This window comes from Phodopus roborovskii, unplaced genomic scaffold (assembly GCF_943737965.1).
Source record: "Phodopus roborovskii unplaced genomic scaffold, PHOROB, whole genome shotgun sequence".
Lineage (NCBI taxonomy): Eukaryota > Metazoa > Chordata > Mammalia > Rodentia > Cricetidae > Phodopus > Phodopus roborovskii.
Window position 1 is genome coordinate 5,607,501 of NW_026126415.1, and position 24,990 is coordinate 5,632,490.

Consider the following 24,990-nt stretch of genomic DNA (forward strand, 5'->3'; position numbering starts at 1 on the left):
AGCACTGACATTTAGACTCCAGGCTTCAACCTGTTTACAAGCGTCTTTCCAAGGGACTTGGAGGTGGAGGGTAGAGCCAAACAAAACACCAGCCGCCAGCCGCCAGCCGCCCCCCAAACAAGTGGCTTTCGGGAGGCTTCACATCAACAGGCACCACCAAAAGGAGAAAGGAAGAAGAAGAAGGAGAAGAAGAAAACAACTGGGCAGCTGCCTCCAGCCCTGACAACTCCAAAGAGAACTTTTTAAGTGGCCAGCAGGCTGGGACTCTGCAGAGAGGGACCAGAAGGTGCCAACCGCAGAGGGACGCAGATGTCTTCCCGCACCCCCACCCCACCCACTTTGGGTTTTGTTCATCGTGCTGTCATCTGTTTTTCAGACCTCTTTTGCATCTAACATGGTGAAGAAAGGAGTGAAGAAGAGAACAAAGTAACCCGTGGGGTGGGGTGGGGTGGGGGGGAGCGGAGCGGAGCGGAGCGCTGGTGACCCACACCACTAGTTCCTACTGCCGCGGCCACCCACGTCCACTGTTCACCCGGAGACTGGAGAGACACAGGCAGCGGATCTGAAAACGGAGCGAGGACAGGCAGCCGGCCCTTCCGAGGAGTTATGGATGTTGGTGCATTCGCTTCTGGCCAGATCCGTACCCGGAGGGAGCTAACCAGTAGCCACCACCTCCAGCTGTCTCTTTGCCTCGCACCAGGTCTTACCCTTCCAGTATGTTCCTTCTGATGAGACAATTTCCAGCGCCCAGAGTTTCAGTACAATGTGGAAATGGGTACTGACACATTGTGCCTCAGCCTTTCCCCACCTGCCGAGCTGCTGCTGCTGCTTCTTGTTGCTCTTCTTGGTGTCTTCAGTTCCTGTCACCTGCCAAGCTCCTGGTCAGGACATGGTGTCACCGGAGGCCACCAACTCCTCTTCCTCCTCCTCCTTGTCCTCTCCTTCCAGTGCAGGGAGGCATGTGCGGAGCTACAATCACCTCCAAGGAGATGTCCGCTGGAGAAAGCTGTTCTCCTTCACCAAGTACTTTCTCAAGATTGAGAAGAATGGAAAGGTCAGCGGTACCAAGAAGGAAAACTGTCCGTACAGTAAGTAACAAATGCGTGCTCCCCCACCCCACGCGAGGAGGGGGGGCAGAATCTGTTCCAGATGTGGCCAGCTAAATATTTATGTCCCCAACCCCTGTAAAATGATGAAGTGGAATACTTTCACACTAAATCAGCCCCCCCCCCCTCTCCCGGGTATACATTGTGCCACGGGATCCCCTCCACCATACAAGCTTTCTCTGCATCCCTTGCCTCCCTATTCTAGACCTCTCTAGTTTGTCACTCACAGGACCACTCCCGGTGCCCTAGAGTTGTTGCTGCTAGGAGAAGTCCCATTCTGCCTCCAATACCTTCCCCCCCATCTCATCCAAAGGTCTCCTTTCCCTCCCTTCTGGAAATGGCTCAAGTAAACACATTTTGTTTCCTTTTGCTGGCAATCTGAAGAGTTTTGGGACAGGCTCCTAAAGCTGAAAATAATTATCCACTGTCAATTATAGGGGCTTTATGGGACCTTTAAGGATGAAGACTCACTTCCACGGTCTCCTGGCCCCCCATCCTTTGCTCCACCACTTCTAGATAGAAGCCAAAAGAGTTTTTTTTTTTTTTTTCCCCTAGTTTTGGATATTTTTTTTTCTCTCCTTTTGGGTCCCTTGTTTTGGTTTGAGTGATTGCAGTCCATGAAGTTAGCTTCTCGGGAAGCACCACTGCTATTTTGTCTGTTGCCTGCCTTCTCTCTTGGTAACATGATGCCCATTGTCAATAGCATATGCACTGCTTTGTGGTGTCTTGTACTGTTTCTTCTGAAACCTCTCATATTGCAGAGGCATAGTACTACAGCATTGTAAACATCTGGGACTGGATTCACACAGACCTCACACAAATTTCATTGTCATTCTTTTATTTTCAAAGTAAAAGCCTAAGTCTGTTTCCAAGACTGTATCCCATAGGGCGAGGTTTGTCTCCCCAGCACACATTCTGCAGGGGATCCCTGGAGCTCTTTCTTTCCTCTTCACCGGTCTTTCTTTCCATAGGTCTGTCTTGCATGTGTTTGTGTATGGGGGGGGGCAGGAGGGGTGGATAAGGGGAGGAAAAATGAGGAGGAAAGGGGTGGACACCACCTCTCATCTTGAACCAACCCAAGCAAGCCAGATTATTCTGTTGACTTCCCTTCCTGGTTACTTTCAAGTGCTGAGACTTCTTCATCCTCCATTGATTGTTATTTGAAGGGATTCCTAGGGCTATGTAATGGCACACTGAAGACAGCAGACAATGACATTTAAGGTCTTTAATGACTACTTGGCTTTATCTATTTGGTAAATTCCAAGTCACCTTTGAATGGGGAACATTTTGTGTTAGTTCTTTGGGAATTCCAAGCATACACTGGCCAGCATGATGAAACATGAGTCACACATTTCAGATTTTTTTTTGTTTTGTTTTGTTTTTTGACTCATAGTGTCTCAGGTACTGATGAAAATGACAACTGACCAGAATTCAGCATTTTATTTTTCAATAAAGAATACTTCAATTAAGACTTAGTTTTCTTCTTGGAGGATTTGCAAAATCCAACATTAACTTTTATTCATCTTCAGTTGCTTTCAACCTAGTTGCTCATTAAAATCAGCACTATGTTATAAGCAATTTCATTGCAGAAGCATTTGAGCTAATTGATGCTAGGTTAAGTATTGGAAATATTAAATACCTTATTACATATGCAAATATATTTATTTTGGTGCTTAAAAAGTAGCTGAAATAGTATCTTTAATGATCATATCTTTTCCTTGAAAGTCTCTTGCCATTTGAGTACTATACATATTGTACTATTGATAGCCTTTATGGTTTGCAGATCTTCATTTAATATTTTTGCCTACTTCTAAAACAAAACCCATCAGTGGTGGCCAGTTAAAGGAAGAACCTGCCTCCATACTGAGCTACAGTGTTTCCTCTTTTTAAATTCTCATAGGCTGAATGTCTTTAGTTCATAGAGAAAACATGAAGAAATTGAATCAAATATCTGAGTTTTAAACTTGAGCTTACTTTCCTTTTAACGTTTTGATAATAACTCAATCTTGCTGTTACTGTTGTGTTTTCTTTTTAAATGTGGTGTAATGATCAACCTGTGGATATTTTAGTTTATGATACTCAGATGACTTTTTCGTAAAATAATGATCCCTGTGCCATGAACCACTTAGGAAAATGACTCCCAGGGAACACATTGAGTTTTATTTTTACAATATGAACTATCCCAAATGAGAAAATTATGCAACTTTTATTACATAAACAAGTACAGCAAATTTCCATTCTAACATTAAAAAATAGACATTATCTCTTTTGTGTAATTAAATACGGTAATTATTAATAGTCATTTTTGAAATTAAAAGCTAAACGTATAATATAAGAAGACAGCCTTAATGGTTTAAAGGGGGGGAGGGTGGTTATATTGCTAAATATTGTCAAACCATAACTAATTTAAGCTTTCCAAGAACACGTGTATCAAAACATAGCAAGTGAAAAGTACAGTTTGAAAAGGCCTTAATTTCACATGGAGCCTAGTAATCAGAACACAGCTAACATTTCCAGCTGGACTTATTCACCTGAAATACATAGTATCATTTAGATCTTGCTTAAATGTTGCATAATTGCACTTAAGAAACATTTGCCACACCATAGGGTAGCCAGCCAGTCAGCATACCAAATAGTAGCCTGTTAAACATTAGGATATCTAACCTCTAAACAGTTTCAGTTCCTTGTCCAAAAGCCACATTTTGGGACTATTTTCCTAAACAAGATATTAGTTAGTTCCAGTACACGAGGATGTTCTGTTGAGATTTGATTATTTGAAGATTAATTTTCTTTGTTACCTTTGACCCTGGTATTATTGCTTCTAGAATACCATTACAGCTTACCTAAGGGGTTATATGTTTGTGATGCCTTGGGTAATTAAACAGCTGTTTCTCTGGCTCATTGCCAGCAAAATGCTAACAAAAGGGAAGAAAGGAACTCACTCATAAGTATTGCAAAATGTTTTTTTGTTTTGTTTTGTTTTGTGTTTTTAAACTTCATCCTCCAAAGCTAACACCTTGTTTTGAATAGATCTGAAAGTTCCACATGTGTTAAAGAAACTCTTCTTAACTTGAGTGATTACTAAAGCCCTTTTTCTTTAGAAGGGGGGTGGGGTGGGGTGGGGAAGGGGTGTGTGTTTTCTTTGCTCTTTGCTATTATATGGGGGTAGAATAAAGAGAGTAGGGGTGAATTATGTTTCTCCAGCTAGAAGACTAAGGAAGCTTGAATAATTGAGACTAGCTATGGTATATCTGTCACTAGATATGTGCAGGCTCATTTAGGTTTTGTTTTATCATGCCTTACATCTAGAGCTTTGCCCTTGAAACATTACCACTCAGCTTTGGTTCTGACCTCCTAGAAAGGCTGGATACAGCTGTTAGGTCCCCTTGCAAATGGGACTACTTGACTTATTTCTGGACATGAGTAAAACAGCTGTGAGCTTCTCCTGTGGTTGTCACTTGAAGAAAAGAAGAATCTATTGAAAGCAAAATGCATCACCAAACTACAGACAACTAAATAGATGTTCTCAATACAGGCTCCCAGAGCTTATGGGCTTTTCTAAGAAAAGCACATGAGAGACAAGAAATATATATTGCACGAAATTCCTCTCTTTAAATATGTGTCCCACTTGATACTCATAATAGTCACATGGGTTTGATAACTCTATATACGTTTTAAAGTATGGAAATTAAGGTTGGAGGAAGTAAAGTTTCCAATCACTCAACTGGAAACTGACAAAGGATTATCTGGGTATCTCTCCTTGTAGGCTACAGCTCTCTGCTAATCAGATCACGAATACCAGTTCATTAGACCAAGCCACTCCCAACCTCCTAAAAATGAATCTAAAACTCATGTTGCCTTTTGCTGTGAACACTAATAGGTTTCAATCTTAATCAGGAGATAAGTAAAATGACTGTGGGAAGAAAACAAAAAATGTCAGAGATAATGACTGCAGGTGGCCACATGGTACCAGACAATGTCAGTGTATCATCCAGGTCAGGCCTCTCTCTTGATATTCTGTTTGGGAATATAATTGCTCATGGACACACACAAAGTACACATGCATCAATCTCACTTATGTGAACAGGGGTTGTTAGGAATACATGACTATTTAAGAAAATCCATGAATGTCATTATATATAGTAATTGTTTACAGCTGAGGGCCAAATGCTTAATTGTTCCCACGTGCAATAAAATAATTTGATTGTAAATACCTGTGGGGAGCTTAGGCTGTTGCAGGAACTTCTAGCACGTGACTCTACAAAAAGTGACATTATGGAGACCTTAAAGCCAGAGATAGAAATGCTGTAAAATGAATGGGTGAATCAAAGAAGGTATTCGGCACAAAAATAATAGATTGTAATGCTAGACTTAGCACTAAGGGTTTGCATCATTATTTTAACCAGGAATTCAGTTTATTATTGAAGGAAAGTTTTAAAAATTTGTCGAGGAAAGAAGTACAGCATTGCCTCACAATAAATACTCAAAAGTTTTCTGGAGTGTGGTGAGACTCCTATGGGCAATTTATGGCTTCTGCTGGTGTCTTATTTACAATTGAGTTTCTTTCTAGAATTTGCTTGCAAAATTTATAACCAGAAGCATTTAATCATCAGGCTTGAGGATTTACGAAGGTGGAAAGCACTGTATTTAGTGTTTACGTGACACTGTCCTATTACCTTTACTATGTGGACCCTCCACTTTGATGGCTTTATCATAAATCCATTAAAATGCACAATTTGAGAGTTTCCTCTTCATAAACCTGATTTATAACCACCTCCTAGAAGAACACAACAAACCAGTTGGCTGGAATGGCATGCTGGTATTGGAGGAGGAGAATTCAGGCACCAAACTCTAGGTACTGGGAATGTCAGTAACCTGGTGCCTGAAGGTTCAGTCCATTCTTTAAAAGCACGCATCCCCAGAATGATGTCTAAACATATAATTTTTGAAAAAGGAGGTTCCTATGAAACCAAAGTCTATTGCAGATTTTCTTCTACACTGTCACTAACGGCTTATAACATAAACTCTTATTCTAGTGTGTTTCCTTAGAAATTAAATAGCTTGCAATGAACATGAATAGATACTTTAAATTCCTACACAATTGCTTTAATGTTCAGAGGCAAGCCCCATTTATTATCCAAATGTCTACCTTCCCACAAACCAAAATGCTGGGGAAAGGGTTGACAGCTCATTTAGAATAGAACTAATGTTGCTCACAATTATGAGCTGCCTATGGATATCTTTCTACACCTTTTCCAAGCCTTAATGTCCATATGCTTATCAAAAATTATAGTGCAAATGATATTTATTATCCCCCCAAAAGGAAGAGAATACATGCATAGTCAAAATGATTTTAATCCGTTTTAACATTAATTCTCTGAACTTTGCAATGAATAGTTGTACAGATGACAGCTTTACTATGACTGTTCCCAACATTTGTCAACATTAATAGTTGATGTTTGCTTAATATAAGTAAGTAAAATATTAGCATTTCCCTTGAAGAAGTTAAAAAACCTCTTGCCTTTTTACAGTGAAATGGAATATAGATCCCTGCTTGTGCAATATTCATACAGCTTTCTAACAGTTTAGAGATACAACAATCTTCATTTTGTCTCAAGTCCTTTATACAAATGTATCTTAACCTTACAAGGTATATCACAACTACTTAAGACCTATTTACCTAGAAACTATTTACCGCTTGACAATTTTTTAAACTTTTTTTTTTTTTTTTAGATTTAAGATGTTGACTTTCTAATATCAGCATATGTCCGTCCCCCAAGGTTACTTTTACCTGTAACAGTCAGTAGGCACAACAAAGAAAGATATAAATATGTGACTTCCAAGTTAGAAGAAAGACATTTGGGTGAATCTTAGGATCTACCAGTTGTGTTGGATACTGAATTGATGAATACAAACTTTTGATATTTCATAGGATTACTTTTTAAAAGTGAGACCTTAATTTTAACATTTTTTTTTTTTTATTAATAGGAGCATTCACAATACCTACCAGGTCACCCACAAAATAATGGCTGTCAAGGCTTCTTGCCTTTAAATCAGGCCACTAGTGTTCTTTCTTTGAACATTGTGTTCTAATTGGAACAATAAATCAAAGAAGACACTCAGAGTAGATTCCCATGTAAGGTGGATAACTGGACAGTGACTTTTTACTGCTTCTAACACGTGCATCCAATTACCATTTGATAGATTCATAGTGCTGGTGGTACAGCATTACCTCATTGCATAGTTCACCTAATAATTCTTCAGCCTAAAATCTGTCTACCTTTACCTATACCTAACCTGTCAGTATGTGTATTACCGATAATGAGAAACTTTCAGATGTTTGGCATGCTTCTTGCAATGAATGCTGTGATGAATATGTCAGTTCATTACTGGACTAAGCCTAATAGAAGAGGATGTCTTGATTCAGTTGACATGCCCTAAACTTTAAGTCATTAAATTAACTAGGCAAACCTAATAATTCCACTATAACTCTAACTTAATTCTGAAGTTTGTATTATCTAAAAGACAAAGTACTTGTTTTTAAACCTGTTACCATTCCTCAGATAAATTATTGTTCTCTTTCAGTTTCCTTTAGAATGTTCACTGTCTTGATAAGCATAATGTTGTTTTCATAATTTTTCTTAAGGTCTCACTCTTGTGTTGGGAATAACTTGACATCTATAGTATTTCAACTAAACCCAAGGCTCATTTACCTTCTAGACATTCTGCTTTGAGGCACCCTATTACAATTCTATTTTAAAAACACTATGAACCCTACTTGGTTTATCAACTCCCCTATTATTTTCTCTTCTGTTTTTGTTTGCTTTTAACTTATTTTTTCCATGTGTTTAAACCTACTGTATGTTTCTGAAGCCAAATAAATTATCACTTAGCACTTCAGGGCTAGAAGTACAGACAGACAGTTTGGGACAGTAGATAGCTTATATTGAACTCACAAGAACTTCATCAGTTTAAATTGGACACACTCTACCAGGAGCCTCATTCTATTGAATCACTAGTTAATTCTCCTGTATCCCAGCCTCCCAGGCCAATTTTTCTAAGCTCTGCTTATACTGAAGAGGGCAAAGCCCTAGAAGGACATCGTTCTCTATTTGATTTCCAGCTCAGACTCTGTACCCATACCCATTTCTGTAGTTTTGTTTTAGGGTTCTTTTAACTTTGTTTGCACTCTTCCAGTGCAAACAAAGTTCCATTCTCTAGGTAATTTGCCATTTTTCCTGCCTTTATTTCTTTCCCAAATCTTGTATAAGAGAAAGCAAAGGTAATATAGGAATAAATGTTTTTTTTCCTTTATGTTGTAGGTTCAGAGGTATTTGATAATCCCTACTTTCAGAATGTCACAAAGATTATCATACTCCTTTCTATAGCCTTGGTAAATGTATATGGCTTTTAAAAAACAAAATCCATGCCTTTGTTAATTCTGGTTATTGGGAAGGGGAACACACACACACTTGTACTTCTGCTTAACCAAATACGGACACGTAGATCTCTATTAGCAATATTTTAAGGCACAAACACTCTCTAGCAACATGTACATCTATTCATATTCTTCTTCCAAGAAAGCACCTTTGGTGACAACCTGCTAAATTAGAGTCATTTGCTTTATAAGGAGAATCTGGCTATTTATTTTTATTAAATTTATCTGTTACTAGAACAATGACTGAATGTTGAGCTTCTTTTTCCAAATGTTTCCAAATTTGGAGTTACCTACTTACCAATAGAATTAAAAACAAAAGAGTTAATAATCTATAAACTGGCAAATGTGGCAGTACATGACCATTTTACGTCTAAAGGCAGGTACTTTTGTAACACTATTAATAACAATACTTGTTAGACTTCCTGAGCACTTTCAGACTGTCTCTCTGGAAGGGTATGATTGCATAGGTGTGGAGGGAGCGATGAAGATGACAATCAGATTACAATACAAAAGCCCGATAAACAAAAATACAGGAGAGCTTTATATTTATAAAGCAAACATCCAAACAGCCACAATGCCAGTGTAAAATGTGTAATGGAAATTCTAGGAGATGGAAAAAATAGAGGTCCTAGAGCATGGAGATACATTTAGAAGGGAGTAGGGCATTTTGCTGAGTGATGGAGCCAAGAGTTTTAAATCCCAGATAGAGTTCAGACAAATGAGTAGCATTGAACTGCAAAAGCGCTGACCTGACAAGAAACTATAACCCAACTCCTGGCATCCAACTGGATGCTAAATGAACTGAAATGAGAACCTGCGACCTAAGAGGAATCCCACAGAGGCCATCAATAGTCTGTGTATCAGCAGAGAGAAAGCTTAGTCCTAAGTCTCGCTAAAGAAACTATGCCTTAACGATAGAACGAGGAAAGCATGGCCTTTGATTAAATATGGGTGTAGCGCGAAGGTGGACTTAGAAATCACAGGTTTGGGTGCAAATCACAAGAGTGTGTAGCTTTGTGTATAGTACCATCAGTAAAATAAGAATATTGTCCTTTCCCCCTACCTTATAAAGATGAAAAAAAACAAACAAAAATACCAATTTTTAACTCCATAGAAATATGAACTAATTATTTTGTGTCAGATACTTTGTCAAGTACCGGAAAGATTCCATATTTGAGAACATCGTAGAGAAACGTTTCTACTGTCATTGGAGCTGACACTGTACTACTGACAGAGTCAAGTAGACAACTAAATCAAAACACTAAGAATGCTAGAGTGAGAGCTAGTCTTCTGATCCTCATGGCTAGGGAAGGACCTGGAAAGGTTGGAGTAATGGACATGCAGGAAGCTCAAAGAAGGTAAACTGAGGCTGGGGTTGACCAAAGGTCATAGAAATGGGAGTTGATACATAGACAAAGCTTAATATTATGTGGTATATATTAAGTCTTCATCAAGCAGGTAGAGGTTTTTTTTTTTAATGAACATGATACTTCCACCTTTTTCAAGGAAAACAACTAATCATTATTTGTTAAAATGGAAATTAACCACACTAACATTGGAGAAAGATGCTTTGAAGCACCAAAGGAATTTCCTGAAATTTAACTGGAATTGTGATGTTCGTAGTATGATTAAAGAAAGGGCAGAGGCTTTTTCAAAAGACTGTTAACAGGTACTTTAATATAAAAGGATGGCTTAGGAGGAGAACTAAGAATACCGAATAGATGGCAATAAATGTCTTCAAGGACTGAAGCTATAGCAGATTTTACAAAAGAAGAAAAGCCATTGGCACAAAACAGGTAGCATGGGGCAATGAAGAAATAAGATGAAAGGTAGGAAGAAAAAAAAAAAAAGAAACAATGTCTTCCGAAATTACATATTTTAAGCCACATTGTATGTCATTGTGATCTGGTTTTGTGTAGGATTATCACAGATATTGTGCTCTGGCTTTCATTTGTTGCCCGTTGACTTTAACCTTTTGGGCTCCTCCCTTCCAAGTTTTCATTCTGGAGACAAGAGGTCATCACAGGAACCTGAAAGATGATAGAACACAATTTATACTCAGGGCTGAGAAGCAGTGAAGGATTACAAGGGTAGCAAATGCCAGTTCAAAGAGAGAGAGATGACGATGACGTCAGATCACAGTAAGAAGAGACTCTAGATGGACACGACAGAAGAACAGACAAGAGTAGACTCTCCTAAAGGTTGACACCGGAGAGTGAACATTCACAACCGAAAATAAGGTATTCAGGAAGCTGCATAGCAACAGAGTGCAATGGTACACAGGCTAGTTGGCATGGAAATCATTAGAACTTGCAACACACAAGAAGCCAGTGTGAAATATCCCTACATTTTAGGGTCTCCATTTTTTGGGTTTTGTTTGCTTGGTTTTTTTGTTTGTTTTGTTTTTTTGGTTTTTGTTGTTGTTGTTGTTGTTTTGTTTTATTTTTTGTCAAAATATCACCTGAATATGGTTTTCGTTTAAAGCTGACTCTCTTCATGTTTAACCTCATCCTTAGTTAATTTTAGGTTTATTTGATTTACAAGGGTGTCTTGCTTGCATGTAAGTATGTTGCCTGGTGTCTAAAGAGATCAGAAGAAGGTGTAGGATTTCTTGAAGCTAGAGTTATGGTGAGCCACCATGTGGGTGCTAGGAACTGAACCCAGGTCCACTGCAAGATCAACAAGTACTGTTAATCATTAAGACATCTCTCCAGGTCCTGCCCCCAGCCCCATTTACTTTATGAAGTAAGAAAAACACAGAAAGAAAATTTTGAAGAAAAAAAAACAAGCATCATACAGGATTATAAATGGCACAATGGAAATATAGTTAGTAGCAAAAAAAAAATCTAGCTAGATTTAAAAAGAAAAATAAAAAATCTCAACAATTTTTTTTTTAAAGTGGGGACACGAAGCAGATCCTGATATGTCAGGTGGTCGTTAGCTTAAAGTTTGAAATAGACCAGCTTTAAAAGTTCTTAATCTGTGGAACACTGGGAAGGGATTGAATGTTTAGGAGCAGATTCCACAGTAGAACAACTGGGATCTCACTCTGCCTGGCCAGGTTGTGCCTTTGCTCTCCCAAATTGTCTTAGACTTGGTAGATAGAGGCAACCAGAAAAAAGAAACAGAGTAGGCTGCAAATGAAATGTTTCAGTGTTTTTAAACAAACACAGAGACAGGCTATGATAGATATTTAGTGACATCATCCAGCAATGAACCTGTGTGCTCTGGAGTAAGACTTTTGGGTAAAGAATCTGAGTCCTGAAATTTCACAGCAGTGTGATCTTGGCCAAGTTACTACCCAGGATTTTATTTCTGCGTCTATGCGAAATATGTTACTAATAATCTACCTCATTATTGATACGAAGGTGTGTTCATAGATTTACAAAGGTGGCTGAAAATATATACTGTAAATATAGGACCCTGCACCCAGCTCAGAGGGGTTAGCTTTCATCAGTAGCTGAGGAGCTGACTGACTTGTATTCTTACTATCAACCCATTGTCCAGAAAGATCCCTGGATTATGTAATATTTTTAAAATAGGTGTAATATTGATATTACACTATCTAACTTCATTTTATAGTTTACAAAACATGTTAATGTTTTTCTCGGCTGATCATCAAAGTAGTAATAATAATGTAAGATAGTCTTTGTTATCCTGTACTACTGGATGAGAAAATTAAGCCTGAAAGTTATGTCCAGCATGAAGATACATGAGTTAGCATGAGTCAGTATCAAACTTCATCTGGTTTTGGGTAGAGTAGTCTACCTGAAAAAAATGATGGTTTTCCTGAAATAGTGTCAATATTTACCTTTCCTTCTGAACTACTTATCAACAGTACCTTATTCTATTTTAAACTATCTTATTACAAAGCCCTTGTCATCTTTGTCAGTTTTGGGCTATGGAAAGTGCGCCTCCTCAAAAGCCAGCTGTCTAATAGACATTTTGATTCCTTTCCAGTGTCATTTCATGTAGAATGCTCACACTTCTCCCCACTCATCCCTAGTCTTACATATTTCTATGCCCCATTACGGACATCTCAGGTTGATTTTGCTCCTTAAGATCCCACTCTCTTTGTTCACACTTTAAAATATTATGAGATGTCCCTGGAATGACGTCCTTTCTCTCATTACCAACTCTCCTTCCCGATTTCAGCCAGATGCCATCTCTAGGATGGCTTTCTGACCACTCTGATGCCTACAAAAACCTATTCCATGTGTCGTAATACAATTTTCCATCTGATTATTCACTGCTCACTTGTAGTTTCATTCAGATTGAGAAAGCTGTTATGGGTGCACAACTATGGCTCACTGACTCTTGATATAAGATCTTAATTCAGTACCTGGCACATATAATCAGTTTTCTTCACATTTATTATTAAACAAATTAATCATTCTAACTTTATAGCCTTGGTCAAGGCATTGAGACATTTCTGGGGTCAATCACATGTTATGGAAAGCATGATTAATATTCTTTGGACTTTGTAATTTACAAAGAAGGGGTTGATGTGAACAATCTCATGCACTTCCATTCAGCTCTTGTTTTCCAATTCTGAGAAATAGGAAAATACATTAGAAGGATCATTGTTAGCTATTTGACTCTGAAACACTTAAGTTCATTCAATCCTCTGGATAAAAATTGTGGTAGCATGAAATTAATCATTTTTCATATTTCTTCACTTTCATAAGATCTTTCGATTATGTTTTATGGATGTCAATAACGGATTTCCTCCCCTTTAAAATTCTCGCTGCTGATGAGAGTTGTTTCTGATTTCAAGTTATTTATTTTTACTCTTGGATAATATAGTGGCTATTAAGAAATGAGAGAATCTTAGTAATTCCTTTGGAGGAGAAGAACAATGTACTGTGAACAGTGGAAGTAAAGGGATGTGGCATGTAGTCTTGGTTGTGTCAAAACATTTACTGTGAGATCTGACACAGGTCATTTACGTTATCTTGGCCTCAGAGACTTATCTATAAAACGAGTGCCACCCAATTGAGCTAAATCATCATTAAACTGTTTTAGTTTGGTACTCTCATGGATCTCAGAAACATGCCTGTACTAGAAAATAATAGATTTTAAACATGTGAAATGATAGTCATTGGTGGACATCAGATCCAAATCCTTAAGTTCTATGGACAAAACTCTAGTGTAAAGTTGCAAGGTATTTTTTTTTTTTTTTTTTTTGCAGAATTTTTACAAAAGATGGGATATTACCTCTCTTGAGCCATGTGGACCCTATATGCTGTCACTAATGGGGAAGAGCAGAGGTCCCTGTAGTTGGTCCAGGGGAAGAGCAAATGCCCTTCTAGAAGCCACAAAAGAGCTTGATTCCTCTGACCCCTTGCTGTAGATCCCCTAAAACTTATGCTGATACCAAGATATCTGTTCTTCAGGGCAGTGAAATAATACATTTATGCTAAAACCACTATCTCTGTAGTCTTTTGTTGCAGAAACCGTAAGTTTTTGACATGCAAATTGGACACTAGGCATAAAACGTAAGAATTTTCAGACATGTATTTTGAAATGCCTGTATTTTTCTGAAAGAGGTGGTTAATAGAAACATGGGCATTAGAGGTATTCTTGTTGGAATGTGGAAGACAGGGACACAGTAAAGCCCAAGTCACCTAGGAATACCCATCCCTCAAACAACTCTCATTGTTGGTGAGAATAGTAGCTACAGTTGCTCCTGGGGACAGTCCGAAAGAAACAATGAGGGATGTGTTTTTGGAAACTGGTGGACAGGTGATTGTTGAGCGTGGGAGGCTCGATTTGTAAGTGGTAAACTTGATTATCCAGGAACATCTCCATGGCTAATGTTGAAGGACAGCCTGCTTTCTTGTTGCTATAATAAAATTCACTTGAGAAAGGGGATAAAGTGAAGAGAGGCCTCTAAGTAGAGAAAGCATTTGATGACTTGTAAAATATTTTAAACTAGGTGACTCACTTTTAGAAAGAGCAGGCCCAAGGAGCTGTTGAACAACCTTAGGGTATTCTTAGAGGTGACATGTGTGCCATTTCAATAGTCGATAGGGATAGTAATGAGACTGACCAAGTTATGTTAATGAGGATTCCCCATGATGCATGTGAAAGGCCCACACTGGTTTTGAGAATGTCAGATCACCACTTTGGAAGAAGATGGGAGAAAAATAGGCAAGATGAAATAAGACTGTCAAATGTCTCACAAATTCTATGGACCAGAAGGGGCACAAACTGAATAAAACTTTTCACATGCTATCTTAAAAACAAAAGGAAAGGTCACTGTGATCACAGTCTTTTGTACAAACTCAGCTCTCTGAGTACACAGGCAAAATCCTCTAACCATGGGGTGAGGAGATGGGCCTGCAAGTCAATGAGAATTTATTTCAAAACTGAAATAGATAGGTAGGTAGATAGATAGATAGATAGATAGATAGATAGATAGATAGAGAGATAGAGAGATTGTTCTGCTGGGTCTGAAATTGCTTGGGACTGTGAATGAAGGACCCCTTTCCTCCCTACATTGTCCTCTTTGGGAAATTGCACTGTTCCATGCCCATTTTACCAATGCATTTGAAAATGAATTACTTATATTCTGGTTTTATAGAAACACTGGTAGAGAATAAATTTGTCATGGGATGGATCATGCTACTTAAAGTATGAAGCTAGAGATATGTGAACTACTAGCACTTGTAGATATATTATAATTGTATAATTGATGGAAACTCTGGAGGGACTCTGAGGGGTTATTATCTCATCCACATGGAATACATGTACATTTTGAAGGGAACAGAGTCTTCAACAGGTTAGATGATGGGCACCCAGGTAAGAGGTGTAGTCTCTGGTAGGGTGAATGATATATATATATATATATATATATATATATATATATATATAGTAAAGTTTTGCTGACATGATTAAAAATATTAAGATGATGTTATTAAGATTATCCAGGTAGACCCCAAGTGGCATCAGAAATAACCGTAGGAGAGAAGAAAGCTAAATGTAGGTTCTATGATGACAATTAGGGTAGTCACTAATCTGATTAAAGGATAAAGTCTTTTCAGACACCCTCTCCACTATTGTTAGGAGTCTTAGCTGGGGTCATCCTTGTGGATTCCTGAGAGTTTCTGATGGAAGCAGATGCAGTGTCTCACAGCCAAGCACTGGGTTCAGCTCCTGGAGTTCAGTTCCTCTTAGAGAGGGAGGAAGGGTCATATGAACAAGGGCGTTTAAGACCATGATGGGAAAAACCACAGAGACAGCTGGTGGGAGCTCAAGGACTATGGACTGACAGCTGGGGAATCTGCATGGGACTGAACTAGACCCTCTGAATGTGGGTGACAGTTATGTGACTTGATCTGCTGTGGGGGCTGCTGGCAATGCCACCTATCATCCCAGGTGGATGAACTGGCTCTTTGGAGCCCACTCCCTTTGGTGGGATACCTTGCTCAGCCTTGATACCAGGGGGGCGGGGCTTGGTCCTGCCTCAACTTGGTATGCCAGACTTTGTTGACTCCCCCAAGGGAAGCTTTACTTCCTCTGAGAAGTGGATCGGAGTGGGAAGGGGGAGGTAGAGGGCGGAAGAAGGGGAGGGAAGGAGAGCTGGGGTTGGTATGTAAAATGAAAATTAATTTTTTTTTAAACAAAAAAAAATTTACAAAATTTTAAAAAAAGCAAGAATCGAAGGAGATTAGATAGATATACACATGTAAGGGGGAAATGCAGAGAGTTGAAGATTGTGCACTGTTGTTGGCTTTGAGTAATACAGCAGAGGTACCAGGAGGGAAAAGTAATTGCGGGTTCAGAAGCTGCAAAAGGCATTGAATAGAATCTCCTCTGGAGGGCTTGGAGCAGGAGTATAGCCTGCCAACACCTTTATTTCAGCCCAGGGAACCTGATACTCTGATACTGTATATACAATCCCCAAAATGTGAGATAACAAATTGCTGTTTTAAGCTACCAAGTGAATGGCAACTTGTTACAGTCTACTATGGCAGCCTTATATGGACCAAATTAAGAACAAACAAATAAAGAAAGCTGTATCTTATGGTAGATAGCACTAAGCCTGGGGTCAGATACACATGCATTACAATAGTTCATCTACTTCTTAAATGGATGAGTGAATGCCTGGATGTTTCTGCTTCTTCAGCACTTCTGTAAGGATTCAATGGAATAATAAATGTAAAAATACCTGGAAAATCACAGGGCTCGGAGTGGGGCCTCAGACCCGCCTACATATAAATGCATAAGTTTACATGCTTTTAAGGTATTCCTTAAAATACTGTTTTTGTGTTTGTTTGTCTTTTCATGCTCTTGGGGCCTTCATGTTACTACAATTTTAAAAAGCTTTGCTCGTTCAGTGAAGAGAACTCGCCTACCCAGGTGGTCTGCTTTTGCTGCAATGTAAACTAAGGTTGGCTGGGTTGAAGGGTTTCCCAGATCAGTTCTCTTGAGATGCTTGCTAACTCCACAGAAACCCTTACTATAGGAAAAGCCCCCTTTGTAACTGAAGGATGTAGGCAGAATAGTCTGTCCCACTGACAGCCTGCCAGCTCCCAAATAACCATGTGCATGCTTCTTATTAATTATAAAAGACCAGCCAATAGCTCAGGCTTGTTTTTAGCTATCTCTTATAACTTAAATTAACCCATTTCTATTCATTTGCTTCCTGCCCCGTGGCTTTATTACCTTTCCCCTGTGCTGCCCGCTCCCACCGCTTGCTACATGTCTGGCCCGCAATTTTCCGTGTCTCTCTCTCCCTTCTTCTTCCCAGAGTCCTCTCCGCCCCGCAAATCTTGCCTAGCTATTGGCCGTTCAGATTTTTATTAAAACGATTCGAATGAGAAATCTTCAGCGTGTACAAAAAGATTATATGGTGACAGGAGGTGAAAGAACAAATTATAGAAGTAGGTAAGTAATGGCCTAGTGGTTAAGAACCCTTGTTCCTCTGCTAAATGAGCTGGGTTCAACTTCCAGCACCATCTACAATGCCAGTTCCAGAGAACTTATGGTTTCCTGTGTACCAGGTATACACAGGTACAACACTTTTTCACATAAAATAAAAAAAAAAATGTTTTAAAGTAGGAAACTAATGCAATTAAAATACCAGTAAGTACTACTTTTTAAAAGAAGGTTCTCAATTTTATATATATAAAAAAAGAACAAATACATAGTTACTTCCACTAGTCAAAATGCATAAAACTCCAAGTGATGGATGACATTCAACCCTGCCCTGTCCCAAGGTGCTTTCATAATACTACAGTTCTTCTGAAACTTATCAGATACGTTCATAGTTTCAAAACTCTAGGGTCTAGGAAATCAGCATGGTTCAACAACATTCCTTCTTAAAGGGGTTAGTTTTTCTCATTACAGTGGAAGCTGTAGAACTTACAGACAGAAGATCATAGTTTTGTTATGCAGCCTTAAGACAGCAGGGCTTTCACCAAACTGCAGCTGACTGTTTTGCCTCTTTAACACTCCTTATTAAGTAGCGTTTCCTATAGGAATTTGAGGAAAGAGACGATGGTAGAGAGAGTTGGAAGGGTGGCTACAATTACAAATAACACTGTGGTACAAAAGAAAAAAAAAAAATCAGGTAAGAGATGCAACCCTGAATTACTTTTAACACAGCATTTCAGTTTTATGCTCTGAAACCAGTCATGCAGCATGAGGCAGTTCAAGTCTCTAGGACATTTTCTAAGTTTTCTCAGCAGTAAAATGGTTACAAGAGTCACTTGGGTAGTTTCATTTAGATCTAGTCCTTACTCATCACTATTAAAATGTGCATAAGATTCCTTCTGATAAGCATTTAACAGAAGAGTGTTGAAGCAGGAGAGGGAAGCCAGGTTGGAACTACATTATAATAATAATGGGTAATAATTGGCATTTCTCCAACTTATGTTCATAGAGTAGATCACATAACCAGAATGAATTAGTGGGAATATTCAAGTGCAATTTATGAATCTTAATCCCAAAATAATGTATGGGTGGGGTGGAGGACAGAACAGATTCACACACAGTAATCTACCTGGTTTGTGATCAACAGGTTCTCCTGATTGCGTTTTGCCAATCAACCTTTAAGAAAGGTAATACCAGGAGTGTGGCTAAGTTGTTTTGAGTTTAGGGTAACTCGAAAAATTGGCAGGAAAATCTTCATGCACACTTCCCATATTGGCCCACTTTCCATTTTTACGTATATTCTGGAGAGAAAGTGCCAGTATGTTCTATAAAAGGGAAGCAATTCCTAACGTAAGTTAAAACAGATGCTGGCGTTCCGCGGCTCCTAGCTTACTGAAGGAGGTTTTCTGATAGAGCTGAGATTAGGTCCATTTCCAGTTCACTCCAGTCTGAGTGCCTGCTTGTGTGCTAGAGCTCGAGCAGGGAGAAGAAAACTCGATCCTCCTCTTTGTGAACTGTCTGTGTACTTGCCATGTCAGTGCGCTCTGCCACGGATATTTATTAGTGAAAACTGGAGATGCTGCCGCAGATGACACAGTGTAAACAGACTTTAGAGGTTTGGGGCTTTTCCCTACTTGGACTTTGAAGCCACAGGAATTTCTGTGCATGTGCCTCTGACCCTGAAATGTCTTCCAGCACCTTAGCTCTCCAAGCGACCGCTTGAAACTGAAGTACAACTTCCAAAGCTACAAGTATTTAAGGAGGAGTACCAGGAGGAAGCTATGGCTTCTCCGTGTGCTATCTTTGAAACTTAGTCTTTCCTTAGCCTTGTAGACTGTTTGGAGAATGCCTCTGAGCTGTGCGGAAATTCTTCCTTTCATTGTGAGAATTTAAGTTAACTTCCTGTATACAACTTCTTCCTCAAATAAATAGGATTGGCACTGTGGTGTAAAAAAAAAAAAAAAAAAATTACTCTGTCCATCTGTCCATCTGGGGTGTTTCATGAGCATACAAATGAGAGCTTCACTTGTAATGTATATGACACTTCTTTATAATGACAGAGTCGGCCTCATACAAGACTAAATAAGATCCTATGTTCCTCATGGAAATACTTTGGCAAAGCCACAAAGAATATGAATTCAAGAATGCTAATAAAGAATTAACAATAGGCAGCACCCCTCAGCTTCATCTTTTTATTTTCCTTTGCATATTTACAAACATTTTTTTCTCTGTCTATAGGCTGTAAAGTAATTTAATAAGGATAATTAGAATTTATTCAGCTGAGCAATATAGCTACTGACATCGACCATAATTCATTAGTTGGGTTTTTCACAAAACCCATAGAGTCTTTTTTTTTTTTTTTTAATAGCTCCTTGAATCATCTTATAAGACACTTGGCCAATAACACTGGGACTATAGACACATATTACCAAGCTGAACATATATAGTGTTAGTGATCAAACCTAGGGCTTGCTGTTTGTTAGACAAGTATTCTACCAGTTGAACTACAGTGATAGTGATAGTGATATTTTGCCTTGAAGAGATGGCTCAACATATAAAAGCTGTTGGCACTAAAGCCCTAGGATTTCAGTTCTAAAGGAGAAAATCTACCTCTAAAAGTTGTCTTCTGTTTTCTGACCTCCACAGGTATATACACACTCACATAAGCATGCACGATAATACTAAGGTTAATTAAGTTAAATCTTTATTTAAAGGGGCAGCCGGTGAGATGGCTCATTGAGTAAAAGCAGAAGAGTACCTAGTGTGGTCTTAGAATGCAGCACATGAGAAAAAGATAGCGTTTGACAGAGCTTGTTGGAGGGTTGTTTTTGTTTTTAATTGGGAAAGCGAATGGGAAAAGAAGGGAGGGAAGAGGGGAGACTGGCTTCTGGGGACAGAAGCAGCAGAGGAGAGAGAGAGAGAGAGAGAGAGAGAGAGAGAGAGAGAGAGAGAGAGAGAGAGAGAGAGAAACAGTGATAGAAGCAGAGATGGAGAAAAAGAAAGATGGGAGGCGGGCAGGGCCCTTTTAAAAGGGAATGTAGAGAATGTGCACAGGTGGTGCTCTTAGTGGCTGCAGCTGAGGGTGTATCCTGTCAGAACCCCAGGGGCAGGCCAGCACAGATGTCTGAATGCTAACATTACCAACTCCACAATGCTGTCCTCTGACCTACATGCCTGTTCTGTGGCAATATGTCCCTCCCATCATTTGCACACCTGCACACACACAGTAATAGTAATAAGTAATAATAAACAAATATTTTATGAGACGGGGTTTCACTGTGTATCTCTGGCAGTCCTAGAACCCCTTCTGTAGACCAGGCTGACCTCAAACTAACAGAGATCTGCCTGCCTTTACCCCACGCCCACCCCTGCCCCCCTCGGGTGATGGGGAAAATATTGACTTTTTAATAAAGTGGAATAAGATAGACCTTGGAATAAATTACTAAATTCTTATTTTGTAGTCAAAACAAATGAAGAACTCAGCATTATACCTGTTTCACTTAGATTGGACAGACAATTGTGGCTTCCCTATGGCTGTCATGGAACAACGTGCAAGCTCTAATCCCTACTTCAGTTTTAATCAACACATGGATTCTTCATGTGTCATTTTAACCTTTTGTTTCATCTTTGTGGATATTTGTAGTATCAATTTGTCAAGCAGGTCAGTTTTGAGAACATGTTAGGTAGTACTGAATAGATGCAAACTGCCTGAAGGATTTTGAGTATTGATATCTATCTCCCAATTTTAAATATTCCTTCAGCTGTTTATAGACTTGGATAAAATAGTAATAATAGGTATTGGTATCTGATTCTTAGTTCCACGTATTTCACATTTGTACTCATTTAATTTTTTTCTTATTAACAAATGGTGTAGATATCAGGAAATCCCATTTTATAGATGGGAACATTCGTGATCACTGGTTAACGTCACTGAAGTTTTATAGTTAATCAGTGGAGGCCCTAGGATTTGAGCCTATTTAGTATGGTTCTTGTCCCTATGCACTCAATCTTAAATAGAATACAACTAGTATATTTTATACACTTTATCCATATATCAACCAAGTGTTCTATAGTACATCCATAAATTAAACACTATAGCTAATGGAACTTAGGCTGTACTCAATTTTCTTGATTAAATTTTTCCTACATAGAGACCCCAGAATATTTCTTCTTATTGTCTATTTATTTTTACCTGATGGTGTAAATTTTTTTTTCCTGTATCAGTCCTTTCAGCTTGTCCTTTCAGTTTGCTTTATTTAGTCATATATGAGGGAAATACTTATTTGGTATTTTCAATTTAAGAAATTTTTATCTTGATGACAGACTACCTGAAGACATATTCTTTTAAAGCAAATTTTTATGGTCAGGAATAGTGACACACACTTTTAATCAGCACTTGAGAGATAGAGGCAGACTGGTCTCTGTGTCTGGGGCCAGCCTTGTCAACAGTGAGTTCCAGCACAACAGCCAGAACTGCACAGTGATACCTAGTGTCAGAAAAAGAAAGAAGGAAGGAAGGAAGGAAGGAAGGAAAGGAAGGAAGGAAAAAAGAAAGAGAGAGAATGGAATCCTATCCTTTTGGTATTGCTCAATTGCTCATAGTCTCCCTCTAAGTTAAGTCTCCTACAGTTCTTAGTTCAATACACCAACCATTCTTCTTATATTAAAAAGTATTTATTCTTAGTTAATCCCCAAATCTACACATAACCATTTCTAAATCCAAAGGATAATTGAAAAATTATCAGAACACTGGATCAAATAAGAGATTTATTTCCCTATTTTAGGAAATGGATTTTCTAATGAATTTCAACCAAACCCAAAAACAGCTTTTGGCATACTTCATGATAATGATAGATTTGCTTTTTGCTTTTGAAGGAGAATTGATATTCACAAATCATATGTCACAAGCCACTAAAAGTGTCAGAATCCCACAGCGGGCCCTTGGTGGCTTGTTAATCTCCCCTGTTTAAAGGAAACAGACTAATTCACTTACATATAATGAAAGCCATGCCTGTTCAGCCCAGCCCCTTAAAAAGCAATAGCCCATGGAATACTGCCTTCTCTCTTCACCTCTTCCTTCCTGGCTCTGACAATTAAACATGGAATTAAGGCACAATGATCTCCTTAATGTTCTCATGCCTGAGTCCTTTCAGATGTCACATGTCAAAAGGAAAAAAAAAAAAAAAAAAAAAAAAAAAAGAATGTTTCATGCTTTTCTGGCATCAAAAGTGAATGGAAAGGTACCCTGCCCACCTTTCACCATTGTTCTTCACAAAGCATAAAAGATAAGCCAGGATGTTAAATACCGGGGCCAGATGGATGTATATATAACCTTCTGCCCTCATTATTCTAATTGGTTTCCATCAGAGAGAGGGTGGGCAAAATAAAATTCCACAAAATTAATGCAAAGCTGAGATAGTAAACTTAGCATAGCTAAAATCCAGGACTTTAAAAACCGTAATGATAAGAAGTTACAAGAGATTAAATGATAATATACATAATCCTAAAGGAGGAAGGGAAAAGACTTATATTTATTGTTGGCAGTCAGATATTATCTAACTTACATGTATTGTTCCCAGGTTGTATTATTTTTAATGATTCTCATATTTATATTTATTTTTATACTTCAAAAAGACACACCAAATGTCCTAACACTTGTAGTTGGATCTCTGCTTTCAACTTTGTGGGTTTTTTTTTTTCCTTTTTAGTAGCATAAGCTAATTTTGACAACTACATATAGTTGAGTTAGATCACTCTTGCAAGTGTCTTAATGACAAAAGGAGAAACCTGGGACTGAAATAAAAACAGATTTGTGCTTTCAATGTATGTCATCTTCAAAGCTTAGAGTCATAAGAATGAATATCTGCAGTTAGGACATTTAGGAGGGAAATTTTTTCATTGCAAGCATACTGTATATGTTAGTCATGGCTCAGAGTGGAGTAGGAATTTTATGGAGTAAGAAGGGGGAGGTGCAAGAAGGTTTTGAATTTCCTTCCAAATGTATTTTTTAAATAACATTATAGAATCAGAATCTATGAAAAGGGGAACAATAAAATAGAAAGATTTTTGTCGTTGTTTTCATCAAATGATCTGAGAATGGGGTTGACTATCTGGAATGAGGTATGAAGAGACCCGGAGAGACATTGGTTAAAGAACTCTTGAATGTAGCAATGTCTGGAATCCTACAAGTTACTCTGTAAAGCGTGTTGACAACTAATTTTGGAGTGAAAAGTGAGGATGGGGGTTCTTTGCTATGGAAGAAGATTTCAGAGGTCACTTAGGTCATACTAGTTGCTTTGAAAATCATACCCATCATTCTAGACATCTCCCTCCCACCCCTAACAATGATAATCTCAATGGGAGACTCTACATGTTCGTTAATAGCCAGGTCTAGTATTTGGTTAAATATCTGGATGTACATAGATACGCATTAATGAATACATTCATTATGCATACATACTGAATTACCTGTTTTCACTTTCCAGCATGCATGTCCACTGGGGTAAATAAGGCAGTTCATACCAGATTACACACACATACACATGCATATGATGAGTCTCAGTAAGAAATTATGCTTTTTAAATGTGAGTTGAGGACACAGGGATGATGACTCAATTTGTAAAGTACTCAAAGAGCTTGTCCACCACAAGGATGTAGACTGGACCTGAGTTCAGATTTCCAGGATTCATATTAAGAAGCATAGGTGTGGAGTGGGCAGAGTGGGACAGGCAGATCTCCTGAGGTCACTGGCCACCCATTCCAGAAGAATTGGTGAGCTCCAGGTTCAGGGACAGACACTATCTCAAAATTTAAAGTGGAGAGTAATCAATGAGGACTACCAAAGTCGATCAATGTCAATCTTTGCAACACATACACACCTTTGCACAACCACAGACACACACATGAACATATATGCATTAAATTATATATAAATGTATACACACACACACACACACACACATATATATATGATTTTGAAAGTCCCTTAGCCACCAAGCCTCAGTCTGTAGTTAGGATCTGAATCCAGAAGTCTCATTATACTTCCTGGACTTATAACTTTCTGAAATCCGTTTTGAAAATTCATGATGTACATTAAATATAAAAATCTCCTCAATATTTATTTTATTTCCTGGGGGGGTTAATATGGTAATTCATGTGAAATCACAAATTGTGACAAGTGCTTGGTTGAAAGAACTCACAGAAATCTTAGAGCAGTCAAGCATCATGTGAATACTCCAATTTATGTTTTTTACATTGCTATTGCCTCCAAGAATGTCCATCAGCTGAGTCTTGCTGATTCCCTGATGAAAAGATCATATTTTTTTATGAAGCTTTAAACTTTCCATTTCATTACTTTAGATTGTCAAAAATGTTCAGGTGTCAGTCACAGATAGTCATTAAGTGAGTATCACTTAAGGTTCACCTATTCCTTAACTGCAAATTTTCTCTTAAAGGGTTGTTTTCTGAAAGTTGAAAACTGTGTTCATAGTGCATTAAATAATGGAAGTTTAGAAGTCTCATGTAAGGAGACATTTTACATTGACATATAATTAAGGTCAATTAGAT

The 24,990-nt window shown here is 38.4% G+C and overlaps 1 protein-coding gene across 1 annotated transcript in view; it reads left to right on the forward strand.

The window, feature by feature from the left end:
* The first annotated feature begins 540 nt into the window (after positions 1 to 540).
* Fgf10 (fibroblast growth factor 10) overlaps positions 541 to 24,990 on the forward strand; it is a 69,025-nt gene continuing 44,575 nt past the window's right edge. The window contains exon 1 of the mRNA XM_051183092.1: positions 541 to 1,088. Within this exon, the coding sequence (XP_051039049.1) occupies positions 764 to 1,088 (325 nt within the window). The 5' untranslated portion in view covers positions 541 to 763. The remainder of the gene's footprint in view (positions 1,089 to 24,990) is intronic.